The 21342-nt window shown below is 40.1% G+C and overlaps 1 protein-coding gene across 1 annotated transcript; it reads left to right on the top strand.

The window, feature by feature from the left end:
- Positions 1–10905: 10905 nt before the first annotated feature.
- On the top strand, positions 10906–21342 carry alg14 (ALG14 UDP-N-acetylglucosaminyltransferase subunit). Its single transcript, XM_072679674.1, has 4 exons — positions 10906–11425; positions 11523–11677; positions 12587–12709; positions 20387–21342. The coding sequence occupies exons 1-4, from the start codon at positions 11275–11277 to the stop codon at positions 20615–20617; spliced, it is 660 nt and encodes a 219-aa protein (XP_072535775.1). The 5' UTR covers positions 10906–11274; the 3' UTR covers positions 20618–21342.

Raw genomic sequence — 21342 nt, 5'->3', positions numbered from 1 at the left:
TCAAATAAGGATGTCTACAATCCACTTGAGCCTGTCCAAGCATTGTAAGCATGTCAGTTTCATAGACAGACAGTGTATTCATCTCTTGAACATTTCTAGACCAGGAAGCCGACTCAGATGAAGAAAAATGCATATAGTTATGTACTCCCTTTAAGATTCCCCTTTAACACAGTGACAGTGCCACAGCTAACACTGCACAGTTGACTGGACAGCGAGAATGCTGCCTTATCAGTTGATGTGACGACAAGACTGATGGCACGCTGGCATGGTCAGTGCATTCCTGAGGCCTCGTGGAAAGAGGTGGTGAGTGCAAGGCTCGCCATGTGGAGACACAGGAGCTGACTCCGGAAAGAAGTCCAAAATTAATCAAAGCTCTTTTCAAGAATGCTGACAAAGCACAGTATCCCCAAACCCCAAAACACATTATTGACTGATCATGGGCTTTTCTCAGGACTTATGTGATTTATCTTTTTTTTATGAATTTAGCCCACAGGTTGTTACATTTGCAGCACACTGAATAGAATGGACTAGAACAGTGTTGATATGGAATTCAACATATTTCAACCAATATTCATAATCATGTTAAAAAGACAAACCATAGAAACAATTAAAGATGCTAACAAATGCATTTACTGAGCATTTTAAGTGTTTCTTTGTATAAATTGTAAATGAATTGTAACTATACAAACAGTGGTTGATTGAGGTAAAAATTGCCCATGTAGTTTTACCCAATTACGTTTTATTTACAACACTGTAAATATAATGTAATTACTGTTGTTTTGCCACAGAACACTGATTTTTCCTTTACAGAGAGCTTGGAGGAAAAAATCTGTTATCTGTGCTTTTATTGGCTGGTTTGCAGCACTGTGACGGTCTCACAGAAGCCACATACCAAACATACCTATATACCTATATATACCTATATACCTATATATACCTATATACCTATATATACCTATATACCTACATATCAAATCTGAGTTTGAGCTGCCCTTCCACAGACACTGGCACAGCGAAAGTCATGGTCATGAGGCCTGGTTTGTGTAGCAGCCCATATTCCTATAACTAGAGTCTCTCCAGTATCACCCACACCATATTCTTCTGAAGTGATGATCATTCACCTTTAGGGCTTTCGCTAAAGGGCTGGGTGTATTCTAATGTAGGGGATGTAAATATAATGAATCAAGGTTGTTACAGTTTTTCGGTTTTGGAATTGGCCCATTTTCCCATCCCACACTTGCCCAGACAAGTAATGAGTAAGCAAATGCAAAAGCAAACTTTGCTCCCACCTGTCAGCATGTGTTTTTTATATATACTGTATATATTTGTGTGTACATGTTATGTCTGAAGTGATGTGTCAGTACCCTCATTATTACACTCATTCCTGGCACTGTGAACACCTACCGGTAGTCAAGGAACCCAGTTCCTTCCAAGGAAGCGTGAAAACGCTCAGGGCGGGGAATGGATTCACACCTGGCTGCACCACCCACTACACACCCATTTCAACCCATTAGGAAAACATTTCTGACCATTGCACACCATAACAAAACCTCCTTTCTCCAGGAATGGTTCAATTTTATGACACGTTTGCCCAGACAACTAATAAGCAAGCAAACGTTTAGACCTTGTCTTGACTTTGTGAGCATGCTTTTACAAACCGGATTCCAAAAAAGTTGGGACACTAAACAAATTGTGAATAAAAACTGCAATGCAATGATGTGAAGATGGCAAATGTCAATATTTTATTCGTAATAGAACATAGATGACAGATCAAAAGTTTAATCTGAGTAAATGTAACATTTTAAAGGAGAAATATGTTGATTCAAAATTTCATGGCGTCAACAAATCTCAAAAAAGTTGGGACAAGGCCATTTTTACCACTGTGTGGCATCCCCCCTTCTTCTTACACACTCAACAGACATCTGGGTACAGAGGAGACCAGTTTCTCAAGTTTAGAAATAAGAATGCTCTCCCCTTCATGTCTAATACAGGCCTCTAACTGTTCAATCGTCTTGGGCCTTCTTTGTCGCACCTTCCTCTTTATGATGCGCCAAATGTTCTCTATAGGTAAAAGATCTGGACTGCAGGCTGGCCATTTCAGTACCCAGATCCTTCTCCTACGTAGCCATGATGTTGTGATTGCTGCAGAATGTGGTCTGGCATTATCTTGTTGAAAAATGCAGGGTCTTCCCTGAAAGAGATGATGTCTAGATGGGAGCATATGTTGTTCTAGAACCTGAACATAGTTCTCTGCATTAATGGTGCCTTTCCAGACATGCAAGCTGCCCATGCCACAAGCACTCATGCAACCCCATACCATCAGTGATGCAGGCTTCTGAACGGAGCGCTGATAACAACTTGGGTTATCCTTGTCCTCTCTGGTCCGGATGACATGGCGTCCCAGTGTTCCATAAAGAACTTCAAATCGTGACTCATCTGACCACAGAACAGTCTTCCATTTTGCCACACTCCATTTTAAAAGACCCCTGGCCCAGTGCAAACATCTGAGCTTGTGGAGCTTGCTTAGAAATGGCTTCCTCTTTGCACTGTAGAGTTTCAGCTGGCAACGGCGGATGGCACGGTGGGTTGTGTTCATTGACAATGATTTCTGGAAGTATTCCTGAGCCCATTCTGTTATTTCCTTGACAGTGGCATTCCTGTTTGAGGTGCAGTGACGTTTAAGGGCCCGGAGATCACGAGCACCCAGTAGAGTTTTACGGCCTTGACCCTTACGCACAGCGATTGTTCCAGATTCTCTAAATCTTTTGATGTTAAGATGATTTAATGTTAAGCACGGTTGATGATGATTACTTAAAAGTCTTTGCTATTTTACGCTGGGTAAAACCATTCTGGTTTTGCTGCACATCTTTCTGCGCAACAATGGTGGAATTGGTGATCCTCTTACCATCTTGGCTTCAGAGAGACACTGACACTCTGAGAAGCCCTTTTTTATACCCAATTATGTTGTCAATTGACCTAATTAGTGTTAATTGGTCTTCCAGCTGTTCGTTATATGCTCAATTTCCTTTTTTCAGCCACTTATTGCTACTTGTCCCAACTTTTTTGAGATTTGTTGACGCCATGAAATTTTGAATCAACATATTTCTCCTTTAAAATGTTACATTTACTCAGATTAAACTTTTGATCTGTCATCCATGTTCTATTACGGATAAAATATTGACATTTGCCATCTCTACATCATTGCATTCAGTTTTTATTCACAAATTGTTTAGTGTCCCAACTTTTTTGGAATCCGGTTTGTATATACAGCAGATGAAATTAAGTATTGAAAAAAAAATAAAAAAATCAAACCCTAGATGTCCATAGATTTCGTTATGTGTAATAATGAGAAATGACACAGGGAAAAAGTATTCAACACATAAAGAAAGAGAGGTGAAAAAGCAATGGAAAGTTACGACACCAGCTGAAATCTATCAGTAATTAGAAAGCAATGCTGCCACTTAGTGCACATTAATATCAGCTGGTTCAACTGATGGCCTCATTACCAAGTTGCTCATCTCAATCTCATGATGAGTAAAACCAGTGAGCAAAACATTTTGATGCCATTGGTTAAAGAAGAATTTCTAAACTACTGAAGGTTCCAGTGATACACTGTTGGGGCCAGAATCACACCATTTCCCCATAACCGGGCACTGCCAGGTGCTCCCTGCAAGATTTCAGACAGAAAAGTGAAAATAACTATCAAAAGAGTTGTCCAAGAGCAAAGGGCCACCTGTGGGGAGAAAGAGCTGGAATCAGCAGGTAAAATTGTTTAAAAGAAAACAATAAGTGACGTAAATCTATGGAAGGAACTAAAGCTCAGAGTTCATAGAAGGAGCCCAAAGAACCTTCTGGATTTTAAAAGTGTCTGTGTGGAAGAATGGGCCAAAATCACACCTGAGCAATGCATGCGACTAGTTTCTTCATACAGGAGGCGTCTCAAAGTTGTCATCACCAACAAAAGATTTTGTCTGAAGTATTACATACATTCTAGTAAGCGAGTTTATCTTAATAGATAGAATAGATAGAAACTATGTCATTTCTCACTATTATACATAATTTATCTATGATTTGATTTCTAGGCATGTGTGGATTAAATGGGTTGTTTACCGACACCTGGTGAGAATTTCTTGTCAATAGTACCTTTCGAAATGTTTACTGAGAAACTTTGTGACGTGTTCAATATTTATTTCGCCTGCTGAACTGCATGCTCATGTTCATATTGTGTCTAAAATTATTGTGTGAAGTCACTAGCCTTATTAGCACTCTCATTGCTGGCACTATACTCTTAAAAATAAAGGTGCTACAAAGATTTTCTTACAGTGAAGGTGATGCAGAGGTGAACAAAGTGGGGCAATACCCTTTTATATACGTATAGGTTGAAGACACAGTCTCTGCCATCAGAACAAGGGTATGAAGTCTGAAAGGGTGTGAGGTGGGTGGTGTGTTGAGATGCGACTCTGTCCCCCGTCCTGTGAAATTTTGCACCTCTTTGAAAGGAACTGGGTCCCCTGACTGTGTGGGTGTTCATACACTCTTAAAGCCATAGAAGATCCACTTTTGGTTCCTTAAGAACCATGTATGTAATAGCGATGTGTGAGCGTAAATGGTTCTTTGGACCTTGGGAAGGGTCTTCACAATCTATCACACACTTTCAGACTTCATACCCTGTAAGGAAATGTATGTGTGTCTTAAGCCTATGCTTATATGTGGGTATTGCGCCACTGTGTCCATCAGACTCAATAAAAACTGCTGCACTGCAAAAATTCCTTACTGGTAATAATTGACCGATACTGTGACTACCCTTGTCAACAGAAACTTGTCTATGGTTACACATGTTAACAGTATATGAGACATACGTTTACACAACACCTTACGCAGCTGGAGAGAGGATGGGGGCAAGATCACGTAGGACAAATATTTATTTTAGAAATGTGATCTTGTCAGTTGAAATCAAATGAAGCTGCAAAAGGGCTGGTACACTCTGTGGGTCTCTGCCAGGTTTTAGCAACAATACTCTGCTTTGTGTCCATGGTGCATGAAGCACTGGTGAACAGGTCTCTTGGCACTCACTGTTACAGAACTGGTTCTGCACCATAGCTATGCTTTGCATGTGCAGGGGAAGATTTAACCCTCAGATGCACGACCATGACTGGGATTTGATCACTGTTTGTGCACATTTTGTTCTATTCCCTGCTAGAGCAACTGATCAAACTGTGTGCTTCTGTAAGAAATACTGCTGAAAGTAATGACATGATTCCTGCACTTGATAAAGAATGCTTTGCTTAAAGGACATGTACAGTTCTGTACATTTGTGTTTATGTTTCCATGTACGAAAAATGTTGGAATTCATTTTACATGATTATTTTCCACCGTACAACTTTTCCTTCCTCCTCAGTAAAAAGACTGCTTTTAAACAGGCTGTTCTGCCACTGTGTATTAGTACTGGACTATTTTTTGTTATTATTTACTATTTTTATTTCAGATTTTAATTTTTTCCCAAATATTTCAAATTTGGGTTTTCATGATATGGACTTTGTTACAGTACTTGAGGTTATTTTTGTGTGCAGATTTCAACCCATTAGAAAAACACCAATAAAATACCAATTTCTGACAATTACACACCATAAGAAAACCTCATTTCTCCAGGAATGGTTTCATTTTATGACACATTTGCCCAGACAACTTATAAGCAAGCAAACGTTTACGACTTTGTCTAGACTTTGAACGTTTTATTAAACTCCAACTTGGGTGTCACTTGGGGTATGTGTGCAGCACAGCTCCGGGGGCCTAGAGTAGTGCGTTCTCCTCGTGTGTCCGTGGTAGCTGTGTTGGCTCTGCTAAATTGCCTTAGGTGTGGTACCCTGCAATGGACTATCCTGACTGGGTATCCTGACTTGTACTCAACGATAAGATTCCAGACAGGCCTTGGACCCAAGATGGATGGATGAAAAACTGAGCTCCTGTTCTCATTTACAAAAGTTGAACAAACCTAAACAAATTTTTAGTTGTTTCAAAAGTTAAAAAGTGGAGTCAACTTTTCCCCCTATTAAAAACATCCAATCAAATTCATATCAGTGTAAAACGTAAGTGGCCGGTGCCTGCAAATATGTCATTGTGTAGGAAACAGTACTGCTTATCAGTTGGCGTACCACACCTGGTCTGCACTTTGCAGTTCTGATAATATCACAGCATGTAGGCTATGCATGCTAGTCTATTCTAGTGCTAAAGAGAATTTGATTAAGTTATGTAAGGTTGTGTAAGGAGTCACGCATTTAAGTTAATTTCATGTTAAAAATAATAAAAAAGAACACGGGGCAGAACTTTAGGGGTTATGGGAGCTAGGACTGAGAGAAATGGCTGAGTTAAAGCAAGGTGACAGGGTGGTGATGGGATGCGAAAAACCTGGAGTGAAATTTTGACACTTTAATGACAGTACCATTCTCAGTTCTGTCCACCCGTTTTCCACCAGTAGCTCCTATAGAACAAGCACAGGCACACACAGAGTTAATACTGAAATGCAGCTGATGTGAACTTAGTAGCCTGTAAAAGGGGATCTACGCAAACATTTCTAGATAAATTTGCAAAATTGAGGGAGGCTATAAAACTTCTAAAATAATTATTCTGGAATTCTAGGCCAAGGTCATGGGACAGCATCACACAGAAAGAAAGTTTGCTTGTAAATTCCTGCATGCTAAACATCCCCAATAAGGACAAACCTTAGAAAAGACACCTCTTTGAAAGGAACTGGGTCCCCTGACTGTGTGGGTGTTCATACACTCTTAAAGCCATAGAAAATCCACTTTTGGTTCCTTAAGAACCATGTATGTAATAGTGATGTGTGAGTGTAAAGACCATTTACATCATGTGATGGTTCTTTGGACCTTGGGAAGGGTCTTCACAATCTATAAACCCTTTGTAGTACCTTTTTTGTGTGTATGTGTATGTACAAAGTGCACAGGGCAGGGGAACGGATTTACATATTGACACCACTCATCACACACTTTTTCATACCCTGACTTCATACCCTGTAAGGAAATGTATGTGTGTCTTAAGCCTATGCTTATATGTGGGTATTGCACCACTGTGTCCATCAGACTCAATAAAAACTGCTGCACTGCAAAAATTTCTAGATAAATTTTCAAAATTGAGGGAGGCTATAAAACTTATTATTATTCTGGAATTCTAGGCCGAGGTCATGGGACAGGATCACACAGAAAGAAAGTTTGCTTGTAAATTCCTGCACGCTAAACGTCCCCAATAAGGACAAACCTTAGAAAAGACTCAGAAAATAGTGAAATTTATTCTCCTTTTATGTAGCTTTCTGTCAAATGTGGCATGCAGGAATTACCACTCTGGCAGTGCATATATGACCTACTAGTATTTCAGACTGCTGGGGAGGAAAGCCGCTGGTGGACATGCGTGGGAGACAGGAAGTGAAGGAGGAAGGAATATGTATACAAAGAGTACAAAGAGATGATAAGAAGACGGGTGCAAAATCTGACCTAGTGATTACCTTTTTTTTTGCCCTTCAGTTCAGGGATGAAGGCGATGATGTTACTTCCTCTTTCACACACAGTCTGCCTCCTTGTGGCAGGTCTGTGAGTTTACTCCTTCCAACCAGACGTCTCATGCCCTGCAAATGACCCTGCAAACGTTTGTGCGACAGATTTTTTTTTCTGTATTGCCCTGATAAGGTTTAATGAAGTGAAGCTGAGCTGATGAAACGTTGATTGCTGATGTCCAACTGCATAAACAAATAAATCACACACACACGCACACAAGCTCAATTAATCACAGCCCCTTCCCGAGCTTAAACATTTACAATGCTGTGTACATTGGAACAAAGAATGGTGACCAGTGCCCACAGTGAAGGCCGTGCACATACTGCACATACCACTCCATTGATCTAATAACTGTCTATGATGTCTATCTATTAAGATAAACACAGTCTTAACAAAGCTGTACACTGTTTCCAGTTAAGCTTTGATTGGGGTGACAATCTATTACTTCAGGATATGATTTACAGCAGCAATTAGGAACGTGTATATGGCTTATTAATTATGACTTGTGACCAACACTTATGACCAATAGAAATGCTCCGAAGTGACTTGGAATTAAATTTTGGAAATATGAGATTTTTGGGTGACAGCGATGATGACACAGTCTAGAAAGATGTGTGTCAAGAACCTTTTAAAGGTATGTATATATATATATATATATATATATATATATATATATATATATATATATATATATATATATATGTGTGTGTGTGTGTGTGTGTTCTCTTTGGCAAACATAGTTCTTTATAAAAACATAAGTGGTAATCATTTTTTTAAAAACCTTGTACGTCACATACTGATGTTTAGCAACTGATCCGGATGTGTCGATATCTGGTCCTTTTTTGGGGGAGAACAACAAGCAATAATCTTATGTGCAACACTACTCATCAAGTGAAGGAGGGAGTGAAGGAGTGAGGAAGCTCAGACAATCTCATGACTCAACATAGTCACTTCATTTTGTATACTACTGAGAACTTGTGAGACTGTGTTGGGAAACATGTGGGAAATACAGCCACTTTAGGAGGTATACGGGCAGCAGTGAATAATTTGTGGGAAACCATTCCTTTAGGTCATTTTAAGAAAATATGACTAAACCGTTGTCATAGTAATCAAGTCCTGAGAATGACAGAGACAGACTAAGTTACATGTTTCTGTGTGCATCAGTGATCATCAGTGATTACTGCAAACACAATATCTGAGCACTTCTGAGCACTTCTAACCAGGAAAACCCCTATAATGTCAGGTTAAGGCTTTTTTTAGAGTTCAGAATTCTGGCTTAACCTAACACTATAGGAGCTGTCCTGGTTCCCTGGATGGTTATAATAATATCTGAACTTCTTCTACAGGTTCTTCCAATTGCAGGTCACGTTTTTGTTTAAGCTGGACATAGGGTGGTCCCACAGAATGTGCAATTGGTGCTCACCCTACAGCTGCATTTGCCTAGATCTGTCAAATTCAGTAAGAGAATGGCATAAAAATAAGCATCATCTTATTGGCTGTGGGATTTGGGTGAGAAACCTCACACAAAGAAATAGGTAAATGTTTCTTGGCAACTAAAAAAGGCAGTAAATATTTAAAGACTAGGTGGATGTGATGTCTGCCAGCTTGAGAGAAGTTCAAGTGGCCTGCTGAGGTCATTAACAGAGCACAGAGAGACGAGCCACTGAAACAAATGAAGAACGTTAAAAAAAGGACACAGACAGGAAGTCATGGATAAACTTCCTGTGATGTAAAAGTACATAAATAAATTCCAGCACTGGAACAGCACATGTCGAACTCTATACAGTTTGCTCCTTGATATACACACAGGAAATTCCAAATGCCCCATACAACACTACGCAACATACAATGCTGACTTGCAATTCGGAAAACTAAAAGATTTACAGGGGCCCTCTGGTCACAAAGAAAAATGTAGCATTCCTACACCTGTAAGAATGTTTATTTGCATCCTGATACACTGATGCAGTATTCAAAAGAGAACGATTTCACAGTTTAAAAAAGGGAAAACCTTCTGATGATGAATCTTGAGGTAGGAGGAACTTTCCAGAAACTACAAGCACTTTGCAGCACCTATTTTAGGGAGTCTTTTTTTTAAACTCATATTACTGCTAGGATGCAGACTGTCACATATATATTTATTATCCTCTATATCTATGTTAGTCGTCCTGATTTCTTTGGGGACTTGAATTAAAAACACATTTATTTTTAAATAATTTAATTTTTTTTTTTTTTATAATTATTTTTAATTATAGCCAGATTCTACAGAATCCAGTGTGTATCTCAGATGTATCCTGGTGTAATTTAATTATTTAGCTTCAGAGGTAACCACATAATTAGCAATAAGTAAAGTGCCTATTGTACACTAAATTATTTTTATGGGTGAAAGGGTACGACTACTGAGACACTGCATTTAAAGTATGTCAGAAAGAGAGATGTAGATATCATTACTGCTATACAACTTATACAAATATTTTAAAATAAGCCCTTGAAATAAAACCCACAGCAATGTAGCAACTGGTTGATGAAATTATTAGCCAAATGATTGTCAGAAGAGTGCAAATAGCACCTAGAATGTGAGCTCTAATATTTATATATGGATTTCAATTTTAGCTCCCCTACTTTAATTTGTTGCTTGACTAACAGTGAAACACTATGGTGTTTCAGCAGTTATATAACCATAAAAAACAGTAGTTTGCAAAACATATAAATGTATGAAAAATACATGAGTGTAGGAAAAAAATCTTTGAGAGTTTGAAGGTTTATGAAAAGAATGTTTAGAAAGTTTCAAAATATACCACTCACAGGACAACCAGTCAAATCAGAGGCTCCATCTGGCTCAGCAACAAAAACAGCATGTTCAATTTTGGACAGCATGTTTAATTGAAGGATAATAAAGAGTTTAACCTCATTAGGAAAAATACAATAAATGTTTTTTGTTTGTTTGTTTGTTTGTTTTTTGTTGTTGTTGTTTTTTTACAGAGCCCCTATATAAAAAAATATCAGAGACCATAAATCATTCCCTTGATTTAACAAATCGTTCCCTCAAGTGAATAAATTGTTTCCTTAGCTTAGAGAGGATGATTTAATAAATCGGAGGGAGTAATTTATTCAATGGAATTTTTTTAAAATAAACAAATAAATAATAAACAATTTTTTAATAAATTGAGAATTATTTGTTAAATCGAATTTGAATTGTCTAAATATTATTTTTCTACTTTGACACTTTAGACTAGATGCTCCGTACTATCCAAGCCTCGCCAGTAGAAGACTTCATTTCCCATGTGCCCCTTCTCCACTGAATGATTATTGGCCCCTCTGCTTTTCCGTAGCTGTAACTGTCAGCTAGCGCTAGCTAACATGGTTTTGGTGGTCTATAAGGTTTCAGGTGACCAGTTCAGCTTTATCTGCCGAGTCATAAGTTAATTTAGTATATCGGTTTAAACACTATAGTTTCATTTGAAGCGCAGAATCTTCACAGAAGGCTGTTTATGCTAAAAATACTCTCAGCTTAGTTAGCTAGCGCTAGCTAGCGTTAACCTACACGTCACTTTCTGCTAGCTAGCTACCTTTCCACAAGGTGCCGGGGTTTCGGTATCATCACTGTTGAAGTAATTTGCGTTATTAATAATTTATTTTTCACCATTCCGTCCTCCCAGACAGACAGTGTGAAGTTGGGAGCTGTCTGTCTGGACGGGCCGGTTCGTGCAGCATGGCGGTGTCTGTGCTGTGCGGAGTTGTATGCGGGGTTTCTCTGGCACTTATTGTTTTTATCATACGTTTATTCGCGGTCCTACGAGGAGGTCCAGACTGCAGACCTGGAAGAAAGGGATCGGTGTGTGTTCTTGTCGTTGCCGGATCAGGTAAGATGGTCGTTGTATCTCGACCTAGTTAGTTAGCTAAGTTTGTGGCCAATGGACGCCAAAGAAGCAGCAGTAACCACTGGTCCATCGTTTACAGGCGGACACACGACAGAGATCATCCGTTTGATGGGGAGTTTATCTCAGGCCTATTCTCCTCGACATTATGTGATGGCAGACACTGACAAAATAAGTGAGGACAAGATTCGCACGTTTGAAGACTCGAGAAAGGAGAAAGGGGACAATCCAGGACAGGTAAAGTCTGTGTTCAGTATGTAGTGCTAGCTAACTGCACATTGACATGCTGCAGATTTACAGTAGGCCAGCAGATGGCGCCCTCTCTTTATTCTTCGAGCACTTTTAGGTTAAGCGTGAGCAGAGCTGGATGTGGAGCCACTCAGGACCTTAAGTGTTGTACTCAATGGGTTGTTTTCACAAGCACATTAAAGCCTAGTCCTGGACTACAGAACACTCTGAATGAAGGTTCCTCAGTGAAAGGAACAGGTTGTCCATTAGGTCTATTAGCAGCACACTAATCCAACTGAACCAAACATGTGGCTAAATAGAAAGACAATGCCAAGTCAAGTCAAGTGGGTTTATTGTCATTTCAACTACATACAGAGTACACAGTGAAACGAAACAGCGTTCCTCCAGGACCATGGTGCAACATAGACACAGTGCATACAGAACACAAGTGCAGCACAGTACAAGTGCGGACAGACAACACAACACAACACAGTACAGACAGAGAATAATAAATAATTAGGGGTAGTGTGCAAATTATGCAGTGCGTAATAAATATTGAGTCCAGTAAGGTTATTGGTGCAAATGCTTTGTGCAAAAATGCTTCCCATTTTATCTGAGAGAGAGAGAGAGAATGTAACAGAAAAGACATAGTTCAGAAGTTGCCCTTCTTTAAATAAATAAAACTATTACCATTTGATCAAATGAAAAAAACAATCCTCATGTAACTGAGTATCTGTAAATGGGGACTGCTTACTTTGATATTACTGATATTGCTCTCTAATTGGATCAGTGCTTTATAACGTCTCTTCTAACATGTAAATGTTAATGAGCGTTTGTTCAATGGTTGCATAGTCAGATGTCAGATTTGTCTGGGCTACTAGCAGTGACCCGTCAGAATAATTCTCTTTTGTGTTTTAGTTCACCATTCATCGGATCCCTCGAAGTCGGGAGGTTCGTCAGTCATGGATCTCCTCTGTGCTCAGCACTCTGTATGCTCTGCTTTACTCCGTTCCTCTGGTCTTCAGGCTCAGACCTGATGTGGTAGGTTTGCATGCTCCCCAGCACTGCGCATAAATCCCACAGCCTCATTAACTTTTCATTACCCTTCATTTCTCAACTCATCTAGGTCCCTCTTTGACCGCTCTGCAATATGCTCCCAGACTAGAACATTCATAACGTATTTATGAATTTCGCCTTTAAGTGTCTTCTGCTCTATTTTGAGGATGAAAGTGATTCTATTATTCATTTCCTCAGCTTTTTATATTTAGCTGCTAATAATAGTAACTCTAGGGCTAAAATGACTGTGTCTCCTCATCGATCCTCTCATTGCATGGTTGTGCAAGCCTGGTATGGAAGGTATTTTTTCCCTGACTAGATTTGGACATTTAGGGAAGTGAATTAGTAATATAAAAATGTGTGTATGTTTAGCACACATTTGCAATAACGCATTACAATCTAAGTCTGCCAGATATTTTGCCAAAAAAAGGTTTTGCATGACAGCTAAAATATATGTTAATTCCACTATATGTCATATGACCTTGTGTGGACTGACCTTGCCTTATGTGGTTTGGTTCCCGAACAGTTAATAGTGCATTATTAACATCAGCTAAATATTACTGTATTGACAATTAAATTGAGGTTTAAATTAGGGATGTCCTGTTTTGATCTAGTGAATTGGGATTGGGGCTTAGCGCATTCAGGACTGAGTGGAGGCTAATGCTAATACACACACAATATAGAAACCCAAATCACAGCTCATTTACCTTAATATAAAAGTTATTTCACATCAATAGTTGACAAACAACAACCGATATCAGTCCAGAGTGTGTACCACTACACACACAGGGATTTAACTGAAATGTCTAAATGGTCAGGGTGGTGAGACAGACTGGAATATATAAACACACTAAAACAATAAGTTTAAGAAAAGTCTCTACTAAACTAAATACGTCTGTCCAGAATGTCTTATTATAGAAACCGATACTAAAAATAATGGGATTTTACTGCACATATTAATCAGCAGCTCATCTCATCTGTGTGGCTGTATTATTTATACAAACACAAAGATTGTGTATGTACCTGTATCGGTTGATGCATTAAGAGAGTGAACAAAATAACCTGATCAGGACACACAAAATGTGAAATGTGAAAATATCTGCCTAAATGAATTCCTTATTTTGGACAACATTTTCATCATTTTTAGCATTTTAAGCTATGCCATTTTTTATGACTTCGTACAATTTCATATTATCAAACATTGTGTTTATAGCCTCCCCAAAAAGGCTAAGCAGTCATCAGTTCCTGTTGAGGAGTACTTAAAAATAAGTAAATAAAAAGGTGCAATTATGCTTAGAGTTTCTTAGCTTCTACTTCAGTTTCTCTGTAGCCTTATGACGAACCTGTTAAACTTTCTAGAGGTTTCTGACCTACTAATTTAGTTCACGCAACATTCCTCCTTCTGTAATAGCCACACATGCCCCTTGCATGTGTTTCACATTCCGTTCACCCAGCCTGTGAATGTTGGAGCAGATGATAGTGCCACTTTCCTCCCCCCCAGATGATAAGGTGATCATATTAGAGAGTTATCTGTGGTCCGAGCAATCAAAACATCTGGCATTTCTCATCCTGTTTCCAGTTAAGTGAAAGTGGAGTGAAAAAAGGCGAGAGTGTGGAGGCAGGAAGATAAAACGGAGGGGAAAGTGCCGGAGGGTTGAGTGGGAGTGACACTGGGAGCCTTCCTCTCCCCCTCCTCCTGCTAGTTGTATAATAGGCAGAGTGGGAGCGGGTCTCGTTCTCAGGATGTGGCACGGCCTGACTGGCTCCTCGGCCCAGCTGTGAGGCCGGCCTGCGTGTCCTCGGGGAGGAGGGGCTAAACTGCGTCGGGTTTCTCAGTTGCCAAGACGACTGGCCGGGACGGGGTGGAGTGTGATTAAGCAGGTAGTGTTGGAGCGCTCTAGTGAGAAGGAAAGTGGGAGTGAAAGAGAGCGAGACAGAAAGAGAAAATGAAGCACAGTGAAGGAGCAGACTAACATGTCAGAGGGAGCAGGCCTACTGGTTCCCTAATCTCTAATTAGCACCCCTTCTTTAATCACTGCCATCATTTTCCACTCTTCTTTTCCATGGAGGTGTGGTGACAGTGGGGCGGGAAAATGGTCAGTTTTCTTGGAAATAAAAGGAGTGGCCGACTATTTTGTCTTTAGCTTCTTTTGGGCTTAATCATTTATATCTAAGGGCCGTAGCTGCTTCTTTATGGGGTATGGCACCCTGGCCGTGACATCTTGACGCCCAGGTCGGAGCTACGCGGCTGCATTCCTCACTGTGACTTAAAGCTCCCCTCTTGTTTGTTTTTACCAAACTTGAGCATGTCTGTGAGAGGCGGGCAGCCGCGGGGGCTGCATTCCGGGGAGGAATCCGAGGGAAATGGGGGGTCAGGCCTGGGAGCCGGGGAGCGAAAGAAAGAGGGGGTGGTCTCAAACGTCTGTTTGCCATAAAAGGACATGTGTGAATCACAGTACCTCTCAGCACAGCCCACCACCTCCAGATGTGTCAGCACAATCCAAGAGCCTGACGGTGTCTCATCAAATCCAGACTAATGCAGTAAAGTCTTATCTGAAGCCAGTGGCGTACAACTCCTGCTGATCACTACTGTTGGTCTAGAGCCACTGAGAAGATGGGTTGCATAAGGGCTGTTCTCAGAGCCACTCAGATCTATAACAGTGAAACCTCATTAGAATGTGTGCCTTAAATGTCTGTCTGCATTCATAGTTTCTGTTTATGAATTTCTTCATGAGTTAGCTTATGGATTATTGGCATTTCAAAATGTCATTTGAAAAGCTTACCAGAAACCTTAGTAGTTAAAGTCGCATTGACGTAAAGATTTTGGTTAAAAAAAAAAAACTTCACCTTTTTGATTTTCAGTGGAAGTCAATGTAAACGCATTGTTTACAGTGGCAGTATGCTCCTTGACTACTGTTGATGCCTGATGCTGTTTAGTAAGCATTTGTATGACTAGTCTTGGATTATGTTAAACATATTAATTAAGTAACCTTTGAGAACCCCATGTAGAGTCGTTCCTCGTGTCCGTGTGCTGTATAATGGAGCAGCAGCTCAATTTTGAGTGCTGGAATTCAGATCCTCCTGTGCGAAGAAGCAGGGAGAAAAAAAGACTTTTTCTCCATTCCATCTGTTAGAATGCCAGAGGGGCTCAACTTTTCCTTGTGTGGAAAAACGGGGAGCAAGGAGAGGAGGGGTCATCCGGGTCATATGATTTACAAAAACAAATGACGGTGGCTTGAGCTCTGCACGGAGAGCTCAGTGGCGTTCCAGAGCGGCTCCTTGCTGCTCAGCCCCACGCAGGCCTGCGTTTCGCTGCTGTGTTTTTTTCTTTGAACATCCAGCCCAGTGCCTCGCTCCCATATGTTTTATCTTAACCTTATTAGGAAATTGTTAGAGAATGGAATGGAATGACTGCTGATTGTTTTAAGGAAGATTCCGACATGAAATATGATATTTCGGTCCTTTCCTTTCCTTCCTTGTGATGGAGTGACGAAGGATTCCCCAGGCAGCATTTGTAGAATGAGGCTTAACTAAACATGTCAAGTTCTGTGCTTCATATTAAGTCTGCGTTTTATATCCCAGCAAATTTCATATAGCAGGTGGGAGAAATTGCTAAGCCAAAATGTTTTGTTTAACTTGAATGTACACAGCAGTGGTGTCTGTGGTCTCCCAGCAATCAAAGTGCTTGGCTAGATCTGCAACATCCCCTCCAACCCACCCAGCATCGACAATAATGAGCATGAAGTTTTAATACTGGCTGCGCTTAGTTTTATGTGGACGGCCATCTGTTTAAACAGAGCCGCAGTGACATCGCTCCGGTAACGTGACCCAGAACATATCCAGCTGTCAGAAATAACAATAACAGAAAATTTGCGTTCGTAGACGTCTACGTAAAACAGCTGTGCAAACGCGGTATCTATGATTGGAGGCAGAGCGGTCATGGTGACCCAGTTCATGTTTAATGAATCGAGATTTGTCCTGTCATACTTCAGGACCCTGCCCTGCTGGCTTTTAGTCACATATTCTATCATCTTCAGTGTTTAAAGTGGCCCATGAGTTTTGTTGTATAATACACCTGCCTTTTTTTCTTTTTTTTTTTTTGGGTTATCATGCCGATATGAACACACCCCACATGTATGCTTGCCAGGCACATCGCAGCTGTATTATTAATATCTGATTTTCCATCTGAGTTTCAGGAAGATTGATAACGGGTCATAAGAAACTGTGTAACAGCCTCCGGCTATTGACGACTGTTTTATTGCGCAACTGCAGGTCAAATAAGAGGGTTTCTGGCTTTTATGGGCCTCACACCTGCTGTCTAGTCAGGCATGAGCTGACTCACCCCGTCTACGAAGGTGAGTAAGGAAATGACACAGGCCGTAAGCCTCAGCCTCACATGGTGTGGTTCTCTCTGTGACATGATGTGTTCTGCCTGCTAAAGGACTGAGGTGACCTCATCAGACTGTCCTTACACTCCTGTCCTTTTTCACACCTATGTATCATAGCTGATTACGAATTGTGGTCCAGACTGCCTCATACATGTGTGTATGTGTGTGTATATATATATATGACATTTTATAGCGCATATATATATATATATATATATATATATATATATATATATATATTCGCTATAAAATTTCATCTTTATAGCCATGTAATAGCAATGTCTTTTTCTTCTCTTTTTTTTTCTTTTTTTTTTTGTTTTGTTACTGGAATTCTGGAAAAGTCTGGGCAGGTACGTAGCACTATATCATATGGTGCCAGGAAACAACACATGCCTTCAGTGTGCCCCTCTCATGATAGATCATTAAAGCTACACTAGAAGAAGTGTGAGCCCCACCTAAAGGACACTTTTTTGGACGAGCTGAGATATACAGAACTGTTGCTGAAAGTGAACGAAGCATGTGTACTGACGTGGTAGAGTAATATGACTGAATTTCACATAACTTGGGTTTGAGTCCAAAATAGCAACCATATCTACCACATCTCCATATTCAAGTCTATGGAGCATCACAATGATTTTTATTTTTTAAGGCAAAATGTTACATTATGTTGCTTTAAGGCCAAAAGTTATAATTTAAAAATAAAGTCTGATGCTGGATTTTACTGTGAGAAAACAGGACAAGGTTTTATTTGATGACTTTCCAAGTCATATTTGTTTTGATATGGCTGCACAGAAGAACAGTGCAGTCAATCACCTGCTTTTCTTTTCCACCTCTACCTATCTACACACATCTTAAACACAGACAGAAGTTAAGCTTGAATAGCTTTACTTGTGGGCTTGGAAAATGAAACATGCAGTGGTGCATAGTTATCATATACCTGTAATGAGTCTGAGATAATTTAGCTCATTGATGGGGTGTTTGTGATTCAGAGCCTAATTATGTAGCTGTGTATGTTAAAGGGGGAAAGGGAGTGAGTCTGGTTGCTTATTAAGAGTCTATTCTGTATTCACACATTGTGTGTTCACATGTGTGTGTGTGTGAGTACCAGTTTGTTCTGGCTGGTTGTGTTTGTGTGGGTGTGGTGTGGTGTGGTTCTGGGCTAAAACCTCAGCTGTGAACAGTCAGGTGGGGGGCAGTTATGTGTGGAATGTTCAGTAGCAGGTTTATGAATGCAGTGTGCTGCCGGACTCTCTGCCTGCCTTTCAGGGTTTGGAGAGATGCACCAGCCCAAACAATAAACCCTTAAAACCCCACTGGAAGTAGCCCTTCATCACAGCGAGCAGCACATATTTTCCGAGACGATGTCATGTGAAAAGGGGACGAGCGTGGAGGCGTAATGTGTTGTAGCGCAAGCCTTTTAGCCTTTGTGTATGTTCATTCTGGTTTCTGTCATAAATCCTAGTTTTTCCTGGCAACACTTTATCTGAGAAAAAGGAGCAGGATAAAAATGGAAGCTGTTTCAACTGATAGTAGAAGCTTTCATGCTACAAAAGGGCACATCAGGACACTCAAGTGACCTATTCCAGATATAACCCTGCAGAGTCAGAAAGATGCTCTTTGGTAATATAATTCTGCTTAAATAAAGGCAGGGTTTTTTTTTAATTTAGAATGTGTGCCTAAGAAATGTACCTTGGTGTGAATTAAAATTTTAGTATCATAGTGAAGTTTTTTTTAATGTAATGTGCACTTCTGTAAAAGAATAGACCTTAGACCTAATCATGATATTATCAAAGGGTTTATTGAAAATGTACTGTTAACTGTATAGGAATTTTAGTCTTTTTACACAGTTCCTCCAAAAGTATTTACAAACTAACGTAATTAAAAATATAGAAATTATTTTAATATTTGGAAGCAAATCCTTTGCAGTCAATGACTGCCTGAAATCTGGAACTCATTGTCATCACCAGAAGCTGGGTTTCCTCCCTTGAGATCCAGGCCTTTACTGCAGCCACCATCAGTTGCTACTTCTTTGAGCGCTTCTCCCTTCAGTTTTGTTTTTATCAAGTAACAAGATCAGTTGGGTTGTGGTGACTTGACTTAGCCATTTAACAACATTACATTTATTTTTTTACTTTAGGAACCTCTTGGGTTGCTTTCATGATATGTTTTGGGTCAGTAGTGTAGCTCAGATAGTATAGTTCTATACACGTAAGAATTTGTTCATGGCTTATTGAGAGTTCCTATTAATGCCTAAGAAATGCAAATTCAGCACTTGGAAGTCAACTCTAGACTGTTAGTCATTTTACAGCATTTGAATTTGCTACATGTAAATAAATACACAAATGGACCAACAGACAGAAAAGCTCAAAAATGTGTGGTTAAAATGTTAAATTATCTAGATGGACAGTATGATAATATTTAACATTTAAATGATTAGTTATGTAACAGTGTTTGTGTTATTACACAGAGAGATGAATTAGCCTAGGAAGTGTTAATATGAATTATTGTACTCTCAGATTTTGATTAGTTTTGTGATTTATGTTCTCAGATTATGCTCAAATTTGTGTTGTCCTGTCAACAGACTAAAATAGCCTTTCAGATGTTGGCCAGTAGCCACAGCAAATGCTCCCAAACCATCTTTAGAGCTGGGGTCACCTTCTCACTGTTGGGTGACAACAACCTCAGTCCCAAAAGTAGACCTGCAGAAACATGTGAAGTGCAAACACCTTCCAGACGAAGCACCCACTAAGACCCTCCCTTCTCTGCACACTCTCTCTCCATCTTTCACTGACTGTATCCTCCATCTCCCAAAGATTAAATAAGAATCTTACAGAACCTGATACTTCACTAAATTTCAGTTAGTCCAGATCTCTGCTACTCTTTGTCATTTCAGACATTTGTCTTTCATTGGTCACTGTTTTCCTTGTTGTTTCCGTCTCGTGCCTCTCCTTTCTATCAGTCTTAGCTGGCTGGAGCCAGAAGACTGGATTTTTCCAGTATTAATGTGCACCCAGCTCATGGCTCGGCACTTGGTATGGTGATGGATTCTGCAGAAGCCATGGCCTCTTTCCACAGCAGTCTGACCGCCTTCCTGTGCAGCTCCTTTTCTCCAATCCAGAATCTCTCATATTTCTCCTCATTTGTAGGAGAAGGTTTAGGCCGTCTTTCAGTGTCATTCTAGAAGTCCCACAATTCCTAATCTTTCAGTTCTTGTTTAAATGTTGGTACTTGCACAGTGCAGTCTTATGTTGCTTGGTGTCTGTGTGTGTTTCAGGTGCTGTGTAATGGTCCCGGGACATGCATACCTCTGTGTGCTGCTGCACTGCTCTTAGGGATCCTGGGACTAAAGAGGGTCTTGCTGGTCTACGTGGAAAGCATCTGCCGTGTGGAAAGTCTTTCTTTGTCTGGCAAAATTCTTTACCGCCTTGCTGACTACTTCTTTGTGCAGTGGCAGCCTCTGCAGACCAAATATCCCAAATCTGTCTACATTGGGAGAATAGTTTGAGTCAAATTTGAGTGGACAGAATGTTATCGATACATTATCGGAATGGAACACTTTAATTCATTAGAAGATAAATAATGATATATATATATATATATATATATATATATATATATATATATATATATATTACACACACACACACACACACACACACTGATCACCCCTAACATTGACTAGTATTGAGGAGGTCCCACTTGTTCTGCCACAACAGATAACCATGCAAAGCATGGACTCCACAAGACCTCTGAAGGTGCCCTGTGGTATCTAGCACCAAGACGTTTGCAGTAGATCCTTCTGTAAGTCCTCCAAGTTGTGAGGTGGGACCTTTATGGATCGCATCAGTGAGCTGGTTGTCCTTTCTTGGACCACTGACCACTGGATACCAGGAAAAACCCCACAACACCTGTCTGATATTTTGGAGATGTTCTGATCCAGGCATCTAGCCATCACAATACTGATGACTGATGAACTGACTGTTCGCTTGCTGCCTAACATGTCCAACCCCTGCACAGATGCCACTAAGGATGGAGATAAGTGACTGGTTATTATATTATGTATTATATTATATTTTATATGGGTGCTTTGTGTTCCATCGGCACAAAAAGTGACGTGTGTATCTTGTTTTGTGATGAGAGCTCTGTTTTGTCAGAGAGCTCTTTTGCATTCCTGTTTGGTTGCTCAGGTATGATTGAAAGTGCTGCTGAATAAACGGTTCTGTGTCGTAA

Source organism: Salminus brasiliensis, chromosome 5 (assembly GCF_030463535.1).
Source record: "Salminus brasiliensis chromosome 5, fSalBra1.hap2, whole genome shotgun sequence".
In the NCBI taxonomy this organism is placed as follows: domain Eukaryota; kingdom Metazoa; phylum Chordata; class Actinopteri; order Characiformes; family Bryconidae; genus Salminus; species Salminus brasiliensis.
This window is presented reverse-complemented; position numbering and strand designations above follow the sequence as displayed.